The sequence below is a fragment of the Neolamprologus brichardi genome, chromosome 15, assembly GCF_056152115.1.
Source record: "Neolamprologus brichardi isolate AB-2024 chromosome 15, ASM5615211v1, whole genome shotgun sequence".
Lineage (NCBI taxonomy): Eukaryota > Metazoa > Chordata > Actinopteri > Cichliformes > Cichlidae > Neolamprologus > Neolamprologus brichardi.
Genome location: NC_142118.1, coordinates 34,435,138 through 34,451,946, shown reverse-complemented (window position 1 = coordinate 34,451,946; position 16,809 = coordinate 34,435,138). Strand labels below are relative to the sequence as shown.

The 16,809-nt window shown below is 40.3% G+C and overlaps 1 protein-coding gene across 1 annotated transcript in view; it reads right to left on the bottom strand.

Annotated features, from left to right (window-relative positions):
* LOC102796164 (adhesion G protein-coupled receptor D2) overlaps positions 1 to 16,809 on the bottom strand; it is an 89,266-nt gene that overhangs the window by 48,199 nt on the left and 24,258 nt on the right. Inside the window, exon 20 of the mRNA XM_087852359.1 lies at positions 2,558 to 2,599. Coding sequence (XP_087708485.1) covers positions 2,558 to 2,599 — 42 coding nt within the window. The remainder of the gene's footprint in view (positions 1 to 2,557; positions 2,600 to 16,809) is intronic.

Genomic DNA, 16,809 nt, shown 5'->3' with positions numbered 1-16,809 from the left:
ACTACAGCCCGTCCCAGCCCGGCCCACAACGTTAGTGAATATGCATTATGGCTTATGGCTTCATTAAGTCACGCCGTGTTATAAATTATGACACCACAGTGAACGCATACACACGGTCTCAGAGACAGCATGTGTATGCAGAAGATGTTTTGCATACGTACCACTGCTGAAGGGCGACATAATGAAGAGAGCCTAAGCCTCGTGACAAGGCAAAATCAACAACGCCAGCATTGCGTTTCGAAAACCCTTCTATTATTTCTGACAAGATACTAAGGAGGTCGTCAACACAGTGCAGATGTTGGACAGACACTATCTTAACATTATTTTAATGGGGGAAATGAGACGCGAGGGTTTCACTGATCTCAAAAGCAGCCAGTGAGCTGAGGCAATTACATGACACAACTTAATTAATCATTTGACAATGAGGGGAAGGGCATTGTTTTAGATGATCGTTATGCGTTTAAGGGGTTTGCGCACACTCAAGGTTTCGCAATGATGCAAAGGATGCAAAGCATGGTTTCCCATGTAAATGGATGTTAAGCGATTACCATATTAAAGCAGTCTGCCCGACAACACCTGCCGACATCCTTGGAGCTGATGGAAATAAAAGGTCATCAAAGCGTGGGATTACAAGGTGACCACCAAGGAAAAGCTAATTGCAATGAATAATGGAAAGCTACTGTCAGGTAATTAGCAATTAAAACGATACATTTTGAGGGTAATAGCAGCAGATGTAGTCTCTCTTCCATACCATACACAATTGTAATTATTCAGCCTAGAAACCAGCTTCATAAATGGAGCATGCCCTGACTTTCAGGCACTAGTTAATTCACCACCTTAAGAATATCAAAGCGAAATCTCCTGACACAGAGGCGGTTAGACTCATCTGTTTTAAATGTTAACAACTAACAGCAACTTTGCAAAGTTTTTACACACAGTGTGCTCACTGTGTGTTTCGTGTACCTGCCATGTGCTATACCAGCTGTCGCTGAAAGTTCCTTCCAAGACAGCTTTTTAATGAATCAAAATGCCAGGATACCGTATATCCTGCCCACAGGATCCTTACAAAAAAATAAATAAAATAATAAAATTTTTACCAAGCAAATATTTTCTTTTAAGGGGTCACGAAGGCTGAAACCGAAAGCCAACGTTGCCAAGTGTCACAATCTGGAGGAAAAAGTAGAAACAAAAGAAAAGCTCCCTACTCTTCGAGAGGTGATGGCGGGGTCAGTGGGAGCAGATGAAATAATTACTCGCTTTTCTGTTTTGTTTTGTTTCCCCCAAATTTTACCACAACAGTGAGGTCCTCTTGAAAATCAAACCTGAAGAGGAGCTGCTCACAAACCACGAGGACCTCAGGGTCAAGGACAACGTGAGTGTAGGAAAACAAATTCCCGAGCACTGAAAAGCCACTTAAGCAAGAATGCTATATTGATGTATTTTACAGCGCGAAAGGTCATCCCTCCCTGGCTCTGCATTGTCAGTACGTTGCCTATGACTCAGGGACGCTGCTCTCGACGCTCTCGAGAAGAATGGAGGGAGAAAACAAAATGGAAAAGGACAGAAAACTCGAGATGTTTTCTTTGATGGTCAGCAGCCAGGTGATAATGACAGAAAGCTGAAATAAATTAGACTGAAGAAAGAGAAACAGAAAAGAGCAGTGGAGGAGGATGGACTAATGACCAATGACCTTGTGTATTCAGTCAAAGAAAAGCCTAACAAAAAGACAGCGTATATGTGTATTCACCATAAATGAATAGCAAGCCGCAGAAACGGAGTCTTAGATTTTGCTTCGTATGCTGCATTTACATTCAGTCTTTTCTATTTGCTTGTTGCTTTCTTTATTTTTGCACATTTTTCAGACTTTTGAATTTTAAATTTTCACATGCAACTTTGGAAGGTGGGCCTAAGTTTAAACGCAGCATCACCTATGCAGACTTTACAAAGAGCCACAGTTGACCAAGAGTGATTTTTGTCACATGCGACTCATCCATTAAATCACAACTCTCCGTCTAGACGCTCAACCATTCTCCACCCCCGCACAGCTATGGTTTGGTAAATGGTAATAAGGCAGTAAGATTGCATTTTATCACCCTTCATTCTATATTGTTTGTTGCATATTGTCCCCCCCACCACCACCACTACCTTTTTTTTTTTTTTTTTTTCGGTTCAATTACGGGTGCTGCTTGGAGCCCTGCAAAGCCCTGGCCAGCAGCTTTGTCAGGATGCTAAATGGAGGGCTGTGAGTTTAAAAACTTAAAGAGGCAGTGAAATATTAGCCAATGTGGGTGAGGAATGAGTGGCTGAGAACTGCAGCGTGTCAGTGTTAAATGGTTGGACTCAGATGCATATAAGTTAGTCCAAGCATGAAGGGCAGTGGGACGCTCGCATGGAAACGATGTCCCCTCCCCTCCTTCTCATCCCTCTACCCATCCACACACACACACACACACACTCTGGCGCACCCCACCCACGCTGATTTTAAGCAAGGAGCCCATCAGAAACTTGTCATTTCTCTCATTCACTCCAACAGCCTTGAGACACAATGCAGACTTACCTCTGTGTTGTACACCCCATATATCAGAAAGATGAACAGGCCCTGTAAACACAGACAAAGAAAGAGAGAAAGGGAGAAAGAAAGAAGAGGAGGACAAAGTTGTTACACCTGTTTTCTCTCTTATATTTCTAATAAAAATAAAAGAAGAAGAAGAAGAAAAAAGATCAAAACTAATGAGCGGAGCGACACATGCAGGTAAGGTTGATTTGAAGTCTATTCTAGTCGCACAGAGCCGAATTAGACTTTAGTCGGAAGTAATGAGGAAAGAAGTAGGACAACTTCTCCAAAGTGGGCCACCTCTGTATAAAGCTCGGCTTGCATTTGTTTCGTCTGCAAGACTCCTTCCTCGTTGCAGGCTGCGCTAAGCCATCAAAGGCTTCAACCCAAGGTTCCACACAGTTTTATTGAAATAGAAAATCTCAAGTGCCTATATTCATACTGTGTTCTCTGACATAAAAAAAAAACACAATTATATGATTGAGTACTAACAAATACACACAGAGCACACGCATTATGTAAAGAAACAGAAAATCGGTGCTCATGAATCTACGCAAATAGCAAGAAACGAGGCGATAAAGACAGCATTAACAGTGGCGTCTATTAAAACACACTCACGTGTACACAGCCCCACACTCACACACAGAAAGAGAGCAACCCGGGCCAGACGAGACCATCAAGGAAAAACCATTGGAGGAAAGCGGAGAAAGAAAGAGACAGAGGGAGCATAATGAAAAAAATGGCACATAAAAGAAGATATTTCATGTTCACAACACTCCACGGCTAGTACCCAGGGCCCAAGAATGCCATGCCCTTGGATGCATAAAGGCTGCACTTTTGGTCACAGAAAAACAGCTATTTTTCATTCCGTTTCATTGTGGCATCCACTGAATGTACAAGCTGTGCATTCGCCTTCGAGCCATAATGTAATCCTGATGCCTCAATGAAAACAGTGAGAACAACATTCTCAGAACACTGATTGAACCGTGCCACAAAAGATGTACCGAGAAAAATGAAAAGGCAGTTAAAATCCTATAAATTTCAAGGCTGATAGATATGGTAGATTCTTTGATAAGAAAACCGCTAGCACAAAAAAAAAAAAAAAAAAACTTTTAAAAGTACATCTCTCCGCTTTCACCGCAGCCAAGTACGTCTCTGTTGCTTCATCTTTAAACCAGGGTAAGGACACATCCCGAAGACAGGCAGGCACAACCTGCCCAATGCATCAATCAAGCTGAGTTTGGAGCATCCAATTTTTGCCCGAGGAAGATCTCGATGCATCACCATTGACAACATGATTTGGGGGCCCATTCGGAGTGACAGGGCGACAGTGGCTGACGATGATGACCTCTAGGCCAAGCTACTACAAATTCACCTGGCCGCATTGTCCTCCGGGGACTGAATTGCCCCGTCTGTCGCACAGGCTGGTGGCACCTTGCGTACAACTGACAATTTCTCTTGTCTCTGCCATTCTGAAGACACAACAAGGAATCGCACACCGAGATCCGTCTGCTACATACGCATGTGAAGTGGCCAAAAAATAGATACAAATAAAAACAAAAATATTTCCATAGCACAGTGTGACCATGAGAGCATAGGTGAGGTTGGTGACCTAATAACAGTGGGTGAGCTGAGGTTTCTGGTTTTCAAAGTGCATCCCATAGCTTATACGTTAACTACCCGATACACAGGAGTAATTGGAGTATTCGGTTTCAAATGTTCAATGAAAGAATGTTACAAAAAGAGCAGCGACCACAAAACCTTGTCTTCACGTTAAATAAATAAATGAATCAACGAATGAAGGATGAGACTGTGTTGTTTTCCAAGTGTGACGGCAAGATCATCTTTTCATCTGTTATCATCTCTGCTCCAATTTACGAGCATTAGATGACACTCGAGCTCAAAGAGACTGTGGACTGCAAAGGTGAAAGGCTACTCTAGATAAATGCCGAGCCTGGACGTTTTTCAGCAGGTTTTTTTTAGCAGTCAATTGAATCTATAGACTTACTGGTCACATTGTTAGGTACTAAAGGGACCCAAAAGTGTGCCAAGAAAATATCCCACACACCATTTCGACTAGGGGTGGGTTTTGATAATCGATTTATCGATTAAAATCGATTCTGGCTTGGATAACGTGATATCGATTCATTAAAATCCTGAATCGATTTTTTTAACCCTTTAAGACCTACCATAGAACCAAGTCCGCCAGAGCTTATATTATTTTTTTACATGTTGTAGTGCCATTTTTGGGAGCATTTCAAGTTGCTATACATCAATACAACTGTTATAGCCCATATCTTAATAATATGTATGCATTAAGTCCATAGTAACTACATTAATTGCAAAAAAGTGCAATAAACTACAAAAAAATTTAAAATTATTTTTTGTTTTTACATATATTTCTACTTGGAGAAATTTAAGAGGCTTATCCCTCAAAACTTTAAATACAAAAAAGTTGCAAAAAATAGTTTACAACAACAGGAAATTTATTTTGAGTGTCTTCATAGTTTTATTTTGGAGATACAGCAATTTTTATACACTGCAGGAAAAACAAAAAACAACCCTATGATACAAATTTGCAAAGAAAACAGCATGTGCATCAAAATAAACTATTTCCAGCAGTGCAATTTGAGTTCTAAGCATCCCAGAAACTATTCAGAAAAGTCAAACATGACTTATAAAAACACCAGTATAGGCTTTTAAGGCCTACAAGTAAAAAACTACATTTTCTGCGAAAATGATGTCACTTCCGGTTTCGGGTAGGAAATGGCGGACATGCAATTGTTCGCGTTGACGTCTTTTTCAATGTGGGAAGTGTTACAAACAACTGATCGGATCGGCAAAGCGCGTTTCTGGAATATTATGTTTTTGTTCCTGCAAGCGCTTTTTATGCAATTTTTGCAAAGCTTTATGTGGAAGGAAACCGTGACCTAGGACAAGCTGATGGCATAAGATGTAAGTACAACTCCTCCGGTTTCATATGCAAAAAAAATTATTGCGCTAGCTTACGTGGTTCCGGTTCTACAGGGATTTAAAAATAGTTACGCAAAACAGAGCGTGCCCGCTCTGACCGGCACACACCTTTGATAAAGTCTTACGAGTGTCAGCTTCCTTTTTATAGATACAAAAATGTGTAAATGTACTGATCTGAATTATAATATTTCTGACTGTCAGAGGCAAAATTTCCCAGATTTAAATCGAATCGAATCGAATCGTGGATTGAATCGATTCGGGACCTTGTGAATCGGAATCGAATCGATTCTAAAAATCAGTGACGATACCCAGCCCTAATTTCGACACTACCACCGGTGTGAACTGTTGATACGAGGCAGGATGGATCCACACTTTCAGCGTTGTATATGCCAAATGTTTAGCCTGTGTGAACTGTATCAATTCCTGTTTTCAGGCCGACATGAGAGGAAGCTGCTTTAGCCCCTCTGTTTCAGGGATGGGGTGTTCAGAGATGCTGTTCTGCATACCTTGGTTGTAATAAATGGTTATTTATATATAGTTATCGTTTCCTTTCTATTAGCTCAAAGATATAGTTCTTTGGGGAAAATGCTCATTTTGAACTTCAGCAGGGCATCGTGAGCATGTCTGCATGCCTAAATGCACAAAGTTTGTGGTAAGAAGCAGTTTAACCTTAGATGTGCGTAATGAAGTGGACGGTGAGGGTATATTATTTAATGTCGGCTAGTAAAAGGCTTTTGAAAAGTAAAGAGATATGTTTTTTTGTCATTTTTAAAAAATGATATGGACTGACTCTAAATGCACATCACTCGCGATGTGGTACTATAGGTTGTTACTATAGGGCTGTATTTGGGGTGTCTGTCCTTCTGCTGATAAATATATAATAATTAGACCTCTATAAGGTAAAACGTTAAAATCTCAACCTGTGATGTCCATTGAGAATTATTTAAAAGCACAAGCAAAGTGTTTATCATGTATGTAAACCCAGCGTGGCTCCATACTGTTTGCACACACAGACACATGCACACATGTTAGCAAGCACACACACACACTAACAGACAGTGGGTGGTTAATTTGCAACACATACTCTATTGTATTGCATTAGAATTGCAATTCCCAACTTATTGTTGCAATTTGATTATCATGTTTTTGATCATTCCTCTTATTTGTAATTAATCTTTTGTTGTGCAGTGAACAAAGTGGGGAGAACATAGTGTGCACATTAGGAAAAAATGATCTATTAAAATCTAATTGAGTTAAAAATAAGTGGTAGCGCAACAATAATGACGGATTGTTTAAAATGTTAATTCATTAATATTATCCCTAAAAACAAACAGACGGGAAAATGGGGCGCATTATTTAAATGCAAGCGTGCCTTTCTAAACTCTGCCGCGTTTCTTTTGAACTCTGCAGAAAACGCTACAAATTTATGCAAAGAACGAACACAGTTGCTTTCAAAGTATTGCCATACTGTACATCAAACAGGGGAGCATAAATTAATTAGCATCTCACTAATTACGGAACAATTGTATGTTTAAAAAGTTACTGTGTTTGACCAAAAACACCACTGCTCTGCCGCAGTGCCGGGCAGGAAAGTGCGTTTGTTTAAACGTGCACGCGCGATCCTACTTATCAGAGATACTGAGAGTTTTGTCTGGGAAACAGAAAGAACAAATGAAAGTCAGACATCGATTTACTTTCAAGAACTCTGAGTCAAGCCATTTAAAGCGGCTAGCCCTGATATTGTTTACTACTGGCTGTTTGTGATGTCGACAACCTCCTTTGGAAATTTACCTCTGTTGTCCTTGCAACTCACTCTTCGTAAAAGCATCAGCTGAGTGCATTAAATATTTAAGGTGAGCCATTAACCGCTGGTTATACTTGTAATAAAAGCTTTATTCCTGTGTTTAAGTGTCTGCTTTGTAAGAGAATATATTAAATGGAGCTTAACTCCCTCAAATGTCAAAAAAAAACTACAGATCTTTGGCAAATACAGACGTCGTTTTTGCCTATCTGCATGAATTAAGACGGGCAACTCCTGCGTTATTAGATAATAAAGCAGTTTGACTTTCAGATAACAGATTCAGGTGCCAGAGAACAGATCTGACTCTAGGTTTTTTCACGTTTCACAGTCATTTGATTTTATGACAAGACAAAATGAATGAGCTGGTAGCAACTGATTGTTTAGCTCAATAATATTTTCTACAGAATACAAGGTTGCTGATGGACAGTGTACAGCGCGGTACGACAATAGTTCAGCAAGATGACACAAGACAATTATTTAAAACATAACTTACACACTGGCTCACCACTAAAGGCTGCTACAATTTGTGCACACAACTTCTCCTATTGTTTTAACTTGATTGTGTTTAATTGATCAACATGATCAATTAAACACCTGCATATGTTCAGCAGTGACACAAAAAAGCCACTTTCTCTTATAAAAAAAATATATATATATATTATACTATTTGTTTATGGCATATGCAATGTTGAACCCTTCAACCCCTCAAAGAATTCCCAGAGAATAATCCCTCTACATTTCTCCCCTCACTTACTATCAGCGCCCCTATTTCCCACTTCCATCAACCTCCCCACTTGTGTAGAGAAAGGAAGCAGAGAGCTGGCAGGTAAAAATCTCAAAAAGCAGTAGTTTTATGGCACCGTCCTTGGGAAACAAATTTTCAATGTACAGATATGAAAACTATGATTAAGGTGGAAGGGCAGTGTCTTGGCAAGGGGAGAGGGAGTGGCAGGGCAGCTTTTTCTTTCTCGCTGGAATGTATTGTCTCAGTCAGCCCAACGCTCCCTGTAGTATGAGAAGGAGCTTAAACGTTAACATGAGATATAATGACAGGGAAGTCTGCTGTTCTGTCTGCTTGTTAGATTGAAAAAAGAACCAGTATGGCTGCAATTTTGTCATCCTCATTATTATTTTTACTTAGTGGTACAAATGACTTGCAGTAAAACAGATCTATATACAATAGATGTGTACATTTTCAGCCAACCCCTTTTTAAAAATATTTTTATAACCGTGGTCTTGAGCAATAGTTTCTATGATTTCTATAGCAGTTTTTCTTTGGACATTGGCTGCTTTTTCATTTATTTTCAATCCAGTCATTGTACCTGATAACTTCCAGCTGTAGTTTTTCTTTTTAGTTAAGCCACTTAACACTGACCTATGAATCAATAAAGCATAAAAAGGGCACCTAACTCAAAGGATGAACCAATGTTCTGTCTAGACATAAAGACAATTTAGGAAAGAACCAATTTAAAATTGTATCTTTAGGGATTTTGCTACTCTCAACATGTCACAAAAACACATTTGCTCCCATTTCTTGTGTCGCATCTATAGAAAATGCCAAATCTGACATTTTGACAGGAATTCAGGCTGTGCTTGTTACAATTGTAGTATCTGCCTTGCAAACTGTACAGTATTTCCCATTTTCCTAGCAAATTATAAAAAATGAGAAGCTTAGTCTTATGCACACTACTGTATACAAAATTTAATATGTCAATTTATAAGACAAGTAACAGGGGTTTTTTTACTTTAAGCATTTGATTCTCCTTTGTGAATATTTCTGTATCTCTATTTGTGCAATAGAGATGCATAAAGAAAAAAAACTTCTAGTTCAAAGTTTCGATCCCAGTATCCCAGTTTCGATCCCAGTATTAGAAACAAACATGTAGAATTAGTCCATGAACTACCCGCACTTTGTTTCTTGCTTTAGAAAAATCGAGAAGCACATGCTCCACACAGTTTAAAGGAGAGCTTTAGGCCCTGAAATTGCTTAATGTCAGAGGTGATTTATACTAACTCTGTCTATGCTGTCTAACTGAAAATCACAAATCAAAATAGATACAGTTTTCACAAATTACATATTTCAAACAGACCAACAGCCTGTTCTTAAGCAACTGAAGACCACCACCTCCACATCCCCTCAGTGAATTCCAGAGTCACTCTCTGCCAGAAACGAGAGCCTTTTGAACAAGCTGGGCCCGACGTCAAATATCCTCGCCTAAATTCAAACACACAGAGACACTTTTCACAAATAGAGCTATCCGCATCTCCACTTGGCAAAAAAAGGGGAGGAAAAATTCTGCCCTCACACCTGGTAATCATTAAGGAAATGAGAGACAGAAGAGGTTAAAACACCGTGATGGGGGGAAAATGAAAAGAAATTCACACTTCTGCGCTGGGACTTGCTAATGTCTCTGACCCCTCCACACATAAACAGTTTAATTAACATGTATACATAACTTTCACTTTAACTGTTCGTGGCATGTCAAATCAAAGTGTCTGTCAAAGCTGTGAAACAGGGAGTTGATACTTTGCAGGCCCTCGGTTTGAATCCAGCTCCACGCAACTGCTCCAGCTGGAAAGAGATGCTGGCAAGAAGAAGTGAAGGCAGGCAGACAGGGCAGGTAGACGGGCAGCCTGCCACTCTGCCCAATAAATGCTTTGTAGCACCCAGAACTGCTCAAGATGTGAATGAGAGAAGATGCTTGCAGTGGAAAAATAAAAGTCAAACCAAACAGGTTTTTAAGATTTGGGTGGCGTCACATCTTTCAAGCTGAAATTGCTCACGTTTGCAGCAAATGAGCACTGTATTCATTATGGTGCAAACTCAGTCCACCCTACTGTAAAGATGGCTGTGAAAATAAATCATCACACTCTCAATCATCTTAAAGTTGGCCTCTGTTGTGCACAAAAGCATGACATCAACCATTTATAGAGAATTTGTACAATTGAAAAAGATTGTTACAGAATTCATCCAGTCCTGACAACTGGAATAACTTAATTTTGATTTGGCTATGTGCCAAAGTTTTCTTCCTGTTTCTTTCTCACTGCACATTATTAGAGAAAGTGGATAAGTTATTCTATTAAAAAAGAGCCCTTAGGACTCCCTGTTTCTTTCCCCATACACACATCCAGTCAGTCGGGCTGTCACGTTGAGGAGGGGACCCCCCAAGCCAGCCTGCCTCCACGGGGTGTGTAGCTGCAGAGGAAAACTGTCAGTGTTCGCACACAAACAGGCACACACTGAAGCCAGCAGCAACACCAGTGCTGGTGTGCGATGGCTCAGGAGAGGAGGGAGAGTTATTAGCTTAGCCCTGAACCACCTACTTAATATAGGGGCCGGCGGTGATCGCTAACAGAGCCTGGCAGAGGTGACAGCTTTTGGCCCTGCTTGAGGAAATCCAATTGAAAAGCAGCCAAGAGGAACAACAAGCCCGAAACAGATGTTGCTCGCTACCACCAGTGCAACTTGGGTACACACAACCCAGCGGCAACAAACCACGATGGCAAAACTGACACACAAACATACACACAACGGACACAGAGTGGAGCGCACACGCTTACACCGCAGAGCCACATGAAACTGTGGAGGAACAAAATTTACAAAGGAAAACATCGGCAGCAGCAGATGTCTACAAGCACAGCAACGAGGAGCGATTTGTACGTTTATTTTTAGTTTCTATACTCTCTTTTTTCTTTCATCACTTTTCTACAGATTGGCAACTACAGTTTAAATATATTTAAAGAGAAAAAATCAAGAAAAAATGGAGCAGAGGCCAAAACAAAATCTTTCTTCCTAGACAAGAGACCCACCCAACAATCCATCCATCCATCTATGAATCCCTTGTCTTTTCTTTTAAGAACGTCTGGTAAGGCGTCTTAGTGAAAACACAGGTCTTCATATTATTACAGCGCCTTTGCTCAAGTATTAATTGAGTTTGGCAAGTCTGACCACACTTAATCCTAATAACGGTCATTTATTTTTTCCATCACCGCTACTGGGAAAAAGAGCAAGGAAGAGATGGGGAGAGCGAGAGATAAAGAGAAAGGGGGAGAAAATGGGCAAAAATCAATTGTGACATATCTTTATTACCACTCGATGACAAATGACGGCACATTTGCCATTGCTCTGGCATTGTGTCAGTGTGTGTCATATTGATTTTACATCAGATGGACGAACGTTATTGATGAAGTTCCAGAAAAACAGACGACCGCCCCGTTTGAGTTGTTTTTTTTAGTGTTTAAATAAACCAGGATGACAGCAAATTAAGACAGTAATTGTCACATGGCAGATCTCTCCTTTTGCTTTTCCGACAATTTTTCTTTAATATAAACCAAATTTCGAAGCATTTGCGGAAACCAAGCCTGCCGCGAGATCAGCGGGAGTTGGCAACTACACCCCGAACCTGATCACACGGAACACATGTGGGAATGTAATGGAGGAGCGGTACAGAGAGCACGGGAACGAGAGTGAACTGTAAACAAACTAGCTTTTAAACAAGACAATTTCGAGTTGCGTGTCTTGGGCGCCAAGAAAAACACAGCCACGGAAAACTGATACAAACTTTTAACACATGGGTCAAAGCGGGAGTCTTTGAACTGCCGAGGGAAAGCTGGCCGCCGGTGCAGAAAGCTGTTTAATTAAAAATACTTAGGTATTCAACAGGCCTTTTTGGGGCGCCCTCTTGTCAAATAGTATGTGAGCCTGCTGTCAATCTTTTTTTTAATTTCACAGTTTTCCGCTGACAAGGGGGGGGGAGGGGTCAGATGGGAACAAGTTCTCCTAAAAACAGCAGCTGGATCCTGGGTAAGTTTAGAGAAAAGGCCACTCGCAAATATAAATCTGATTTTATGCACTCGCATATGTGCACAATCGGTTGCAGTAACAGACATAATACCATATTAGTGTATATGCTCTTAAACCGTATACTTATACAGAATTAGACACAGTAATATGTTGCACCTGGTATTAAAATACCATTAGAATTACCACCAAACTGTGGTTGGATCACTACATGTAAGCTTCTTCCATTTAAACTGCCTTCAGAATATAGAAGGTACCAGATATTTTGCAGAGATTTGCAATCATAGCATAGATAAATTATATAATTTATGATATACACTGTTTTATTGTAGAATATTTGGGGGAAGGACAAATAGGTGACGTCTTTAATGTGATGTCTTTTTAATTTTTCAAGTCAGAAGGAGTTCACATTAACAGACAGCTGCAACATAATCATGTACTGCCAGCCACTTATTTTCGTGTGGCAATGAGGAGCTGGAAAGGCATAACACACACACACACACACACTTCCAATATACCACCACATGCACAGGCACTCTTAGTGGCTTCCAAACAGTAATTGCACTCTTATGTAAGTACAAGCGAGCTCAGAATCAAAGTCAAGTGTCTGGACGTTGAACACCACCTGAGCCTCAACTTACCATTTTTCCAAAAAAAGTGTGCCAACCCTAATGGGCCCAAATACGCACCATTATGTTTTTGTTTGTTTGTTTGTATTATTTATTTTTCTATAAAGAGTGTACACTTTGCCTAGAGAACTATGACACATTTGCCCTTGGTCTATTGTTCTTGTGCCGGTGCGCGTTCGACTTATTCATATGCATACATTCGCGGGCATGAAAACAGTTTTAAAGCACCTGAAAGGTACATTGGAACCTGCGAACAAACAACTCTTACGCATGCACAGTAACATTTGAGCAGAACACTTTGTGCAAATTGCACCACTGACAAGACCGTGTTGCAGTGCCCTTGACTAACAATGACAAATGGATGCAATATGCAAAGTCTGAACAAGTTGCTTTTGGGTGCAAAATAGGAAAAACGTTGCTCCGGGTACCATTATGGGATGCGTTTGCTATGCTGTTTCTCAACTAAGGTGAGCCCAGCCGAGGTTAATGGCACGTGTTAAGATTGAGAAGTGTAGGTGAGTGATGTCTGTCGAGAGAAATCAGAGAGAGCGAGACAGAAAGACGGACCTTCTTTCCCTCGTTTAGACATGTGAATTGCCGATTGGTGCCTTGCTTGCTTTATTATCTATTATTATGCAGAATCTGTGACCTTGTATTTGTAAAGGACGTAAGTGACTAAAGACACATTAGTAGCATATGAAAAAATAATGTGCTCTAAAAACCTATAAATTATTTTTAACTAATAAGTCGTTTTCTATTCCCGAGACACTTACTGTCATGTTTTGTAAATAAAGAAACAGAGCAATAAAATAAAAGTAATACATCTAACTTATAATGTAGTGTCCTTACAAAGCAGCAGGAGCTTCACATACCTACTGCATTTCCATCAATCTGCTCTCAATCTGTCTCACATCTGATAAAAGTGGAAATAATTTCATTTTTTAGGATGCAAAATATTAGTTTTATAGTGTTTTTTATTTATTTATTTGCCTAAATTAATACATACATAAATAAATAGCTCATATAAATTAATTATTAAACCACTAAGAGTTAGTAACACCCCAAAAATAAAAAATAAAAAACAGAGAGAAATGGACAATAAGAAAGAGGGTCTAAAATAATGTGTATCTACATGTGAGTGCATGTAGTTCTGTTTCTGCGTACACCTACCCAACATAATCCCACTTCTGTGTCTTTCTGTATTCATCCGCCTGTCTGCGTTTGTGCACGCGCATACACATGCGGTACAACACCACCGCGGTGGCAGGGTGCATCCATCATGATAAACCGGGAGACTCGGCGACTGTCACATGCAATCACACTTCACTACGGTTCACAGGACTTCAAAGTGAAAATGAATGATAGCTCATCGACATGAAGACTTCATATATCTTCGTTTTTTTTCTCTCGCTCTTTTCTGTCTTTTATTTTTGGGAAGAGACTCGTATCTTTTCTCCCAGCCCCCCTTCGTTGTGAGGCTCATCGTTTTTGTCCATGGCTGGACACACAAGTTAAAAATAAATAATAAAAAAATACATTCTGCCCACTCAGTTTGTAAGAGAATCTAAATGAGTAACACGGATTTTCAGAAATAAATTCAAAGTTTGCTTGTCCCACAAATTGCATTCATGTAAAGTGTAAGTAAAGCTGTAACAGACTTAAAGCTGCAATAGGCGTTGTATGGCCACCAGGGGGCTCCAAGAGTACCTCACCAGTGCATTCTGTTTGTTGTGTTAACGAGTTCTTTTATTTCTTTCTTTTTCTTATTCTGTGTTATTTCCTGTTTTGTTAGGAACATGTCACCTTCCTTTTATGTCTTGGGTGTTGATTTTTTTCTTTTTTATTCAATTTTTGGTTTGGTTTGTCTTTTTGACATCATCATTACACCATTGTTACTCTTCTTTGCTCTTTTGCGTTGGTCTGAGTTGAATAAATTTTGCCATCAAAGTGTGACTGCTGGGATCAGCATGCCCTCCAACTTGTTTTGACTGACATTTTTCCACATGGACATTACAAGCAAGGATCTACAAGCCAACTACAAGCAGACTAGAAAATAACGCATTAAGAACAACTCGGCTGCTGTCCATTTGCATTTTTGCAGGTAACCCCAGCCTTACCCTACGCTGCTTAATGCACGTATCTGGCAGATTACTGGTGCTTCCCAGTTGTTTATCTTGCTGTGTGCCTTCCCCTGTGCCCCCATTACTTTTGCTTCCTTATTTTTTGGTTATCTACTTGGACTCCTTCTTGATTTCCTTTGTTATCACCTCTTGTAATTTTATTTACTTCTCTGCAGTCGATCCTGTACATCAGGGGTGTCAAACTCAAATACACAGTGGGTCAAAATTCAAAACTGGAACAAAGTCGCGGGCTAACGTTAATATTTATTGAAATATATTTATTCCTCCAGATATAAGAATGAATCTTTTCTCATGGACTCAAACACGTTTTGCTGAAAAACTGAATATGGAACAAGCAAAGCTTAATACTAAACAATATATATATTAGCTGTATAATACCAGTAGGCCAGTTCTAATAGTAATTTGGTATGGCTTCGCGGGCCAAATGTAATTAGGCTAAATTTGGCCCGCAGGCCAGAGTTTGACACCTATGCTGTACATGATCCCAATGTCCTGCACTTGGTGTTTCCCCTGTGAACATACCAATATTACTTTATCAAGCCCTGCTGACATATCGATAAACATAATCCTACCTTGCCAACATGAGCATCAGAGAAAAGTGTCTGCATCCCTGACTTGTTAAATCATTTGTTATGTTTGGCTATTAACCAAGCAGCCACTATTTATCAGGTAACAGTAATCTAAGTTACTGATTACTAATAGTAAAAACAGTGTTTCAAGAGAAGCAAAGCATAAAAATACAGATACAGCTTTTAAACTATCAGTATTTGTTAACCTCAGTGAGCACTTGAAAACATAACCCATGCATGAATTGCTGCACTCTGGGGATTCAAACCCTTGACCTTTGCAACTCCAGAGGAGGTTATTTTAGAGACCGCGCCACTGGGAGACGTGGCTTTCAACTCACGTTCTCACAAGTTCTCACAAGCTGAAGCAATGATGCTGCGTTTGCAAAACTGGGCTCTGTTTGTTCGTTTCAATGTAACAAGAATCGAAAGGGAGAAAATTTACAAAAAAGATGCGTCATGCATGCTTCCATCCCAATGAAGCCTTGATGACAATGCAGAGAATGACAGCAATATTTCAGTTTGAAAGTTAATGTGAACAATGGGACGTATTAAACTTGTTAGATTTGTAACTGCTAAAAAAGTCAACTGAGACACAATAATGCCAACTCTCTAACTGCTTCAGCGCAGGCAAGGGTGGCTTTTAATCTAGTAATGACTCTGAAATGACAGTATGCTTAAAAAAACCCTAAAAACTAAAGATCCTGGTATAGACCTCCTCGCCTCTCCCTCTCTCTCTCTGCACTCTGTCCCAGGCTCTGCTCTTGCTCTCTAAGCTGTTTGATTGGCACATGCTTTCACTTAATGAGGGATAATTACTAAGGAAAACAAGTGGGAGAGCACATCTGCTCAGTGTAAAAAGAAGTCCAGGCCTGGTGCAATCTGTCAGACAGGGCTTTCAGGTTGTGTGTGTGAATGCCTTACCCACCTTCAGCGGCCCCCCAGTCCCGCATAAACCCTCCAGGACCCTCCCTACACGCCGTCCCGACGAGAAGCAGATTAATATGAATCAGCATGTGGCTGTAAACACTCGACGGGAAGAGTGTATATCTATGTGCGTTGACATGCATAGGAAATGACCCGGGGTATCTGTGGAGGACTGGCTATGGGCCACGGCAGGAAGGGCAAGAGGCCAGTGGGGACATCAACATCCCAATCAGTGTCCTGCCGCCATGGCTGTTGTTCTCCAGCTCCTATCGCACTGTTTTGTTTGCTTTTACACAATGCTACACTGTACTAGTAGTAAAATACACAGGTAGCTGCCATGCTTCCCAGACACATCCACATAGTGCTCATAAATTATCTCTGCTAAACGATCTCTTAATGACCTGCCTTTGTGTACAG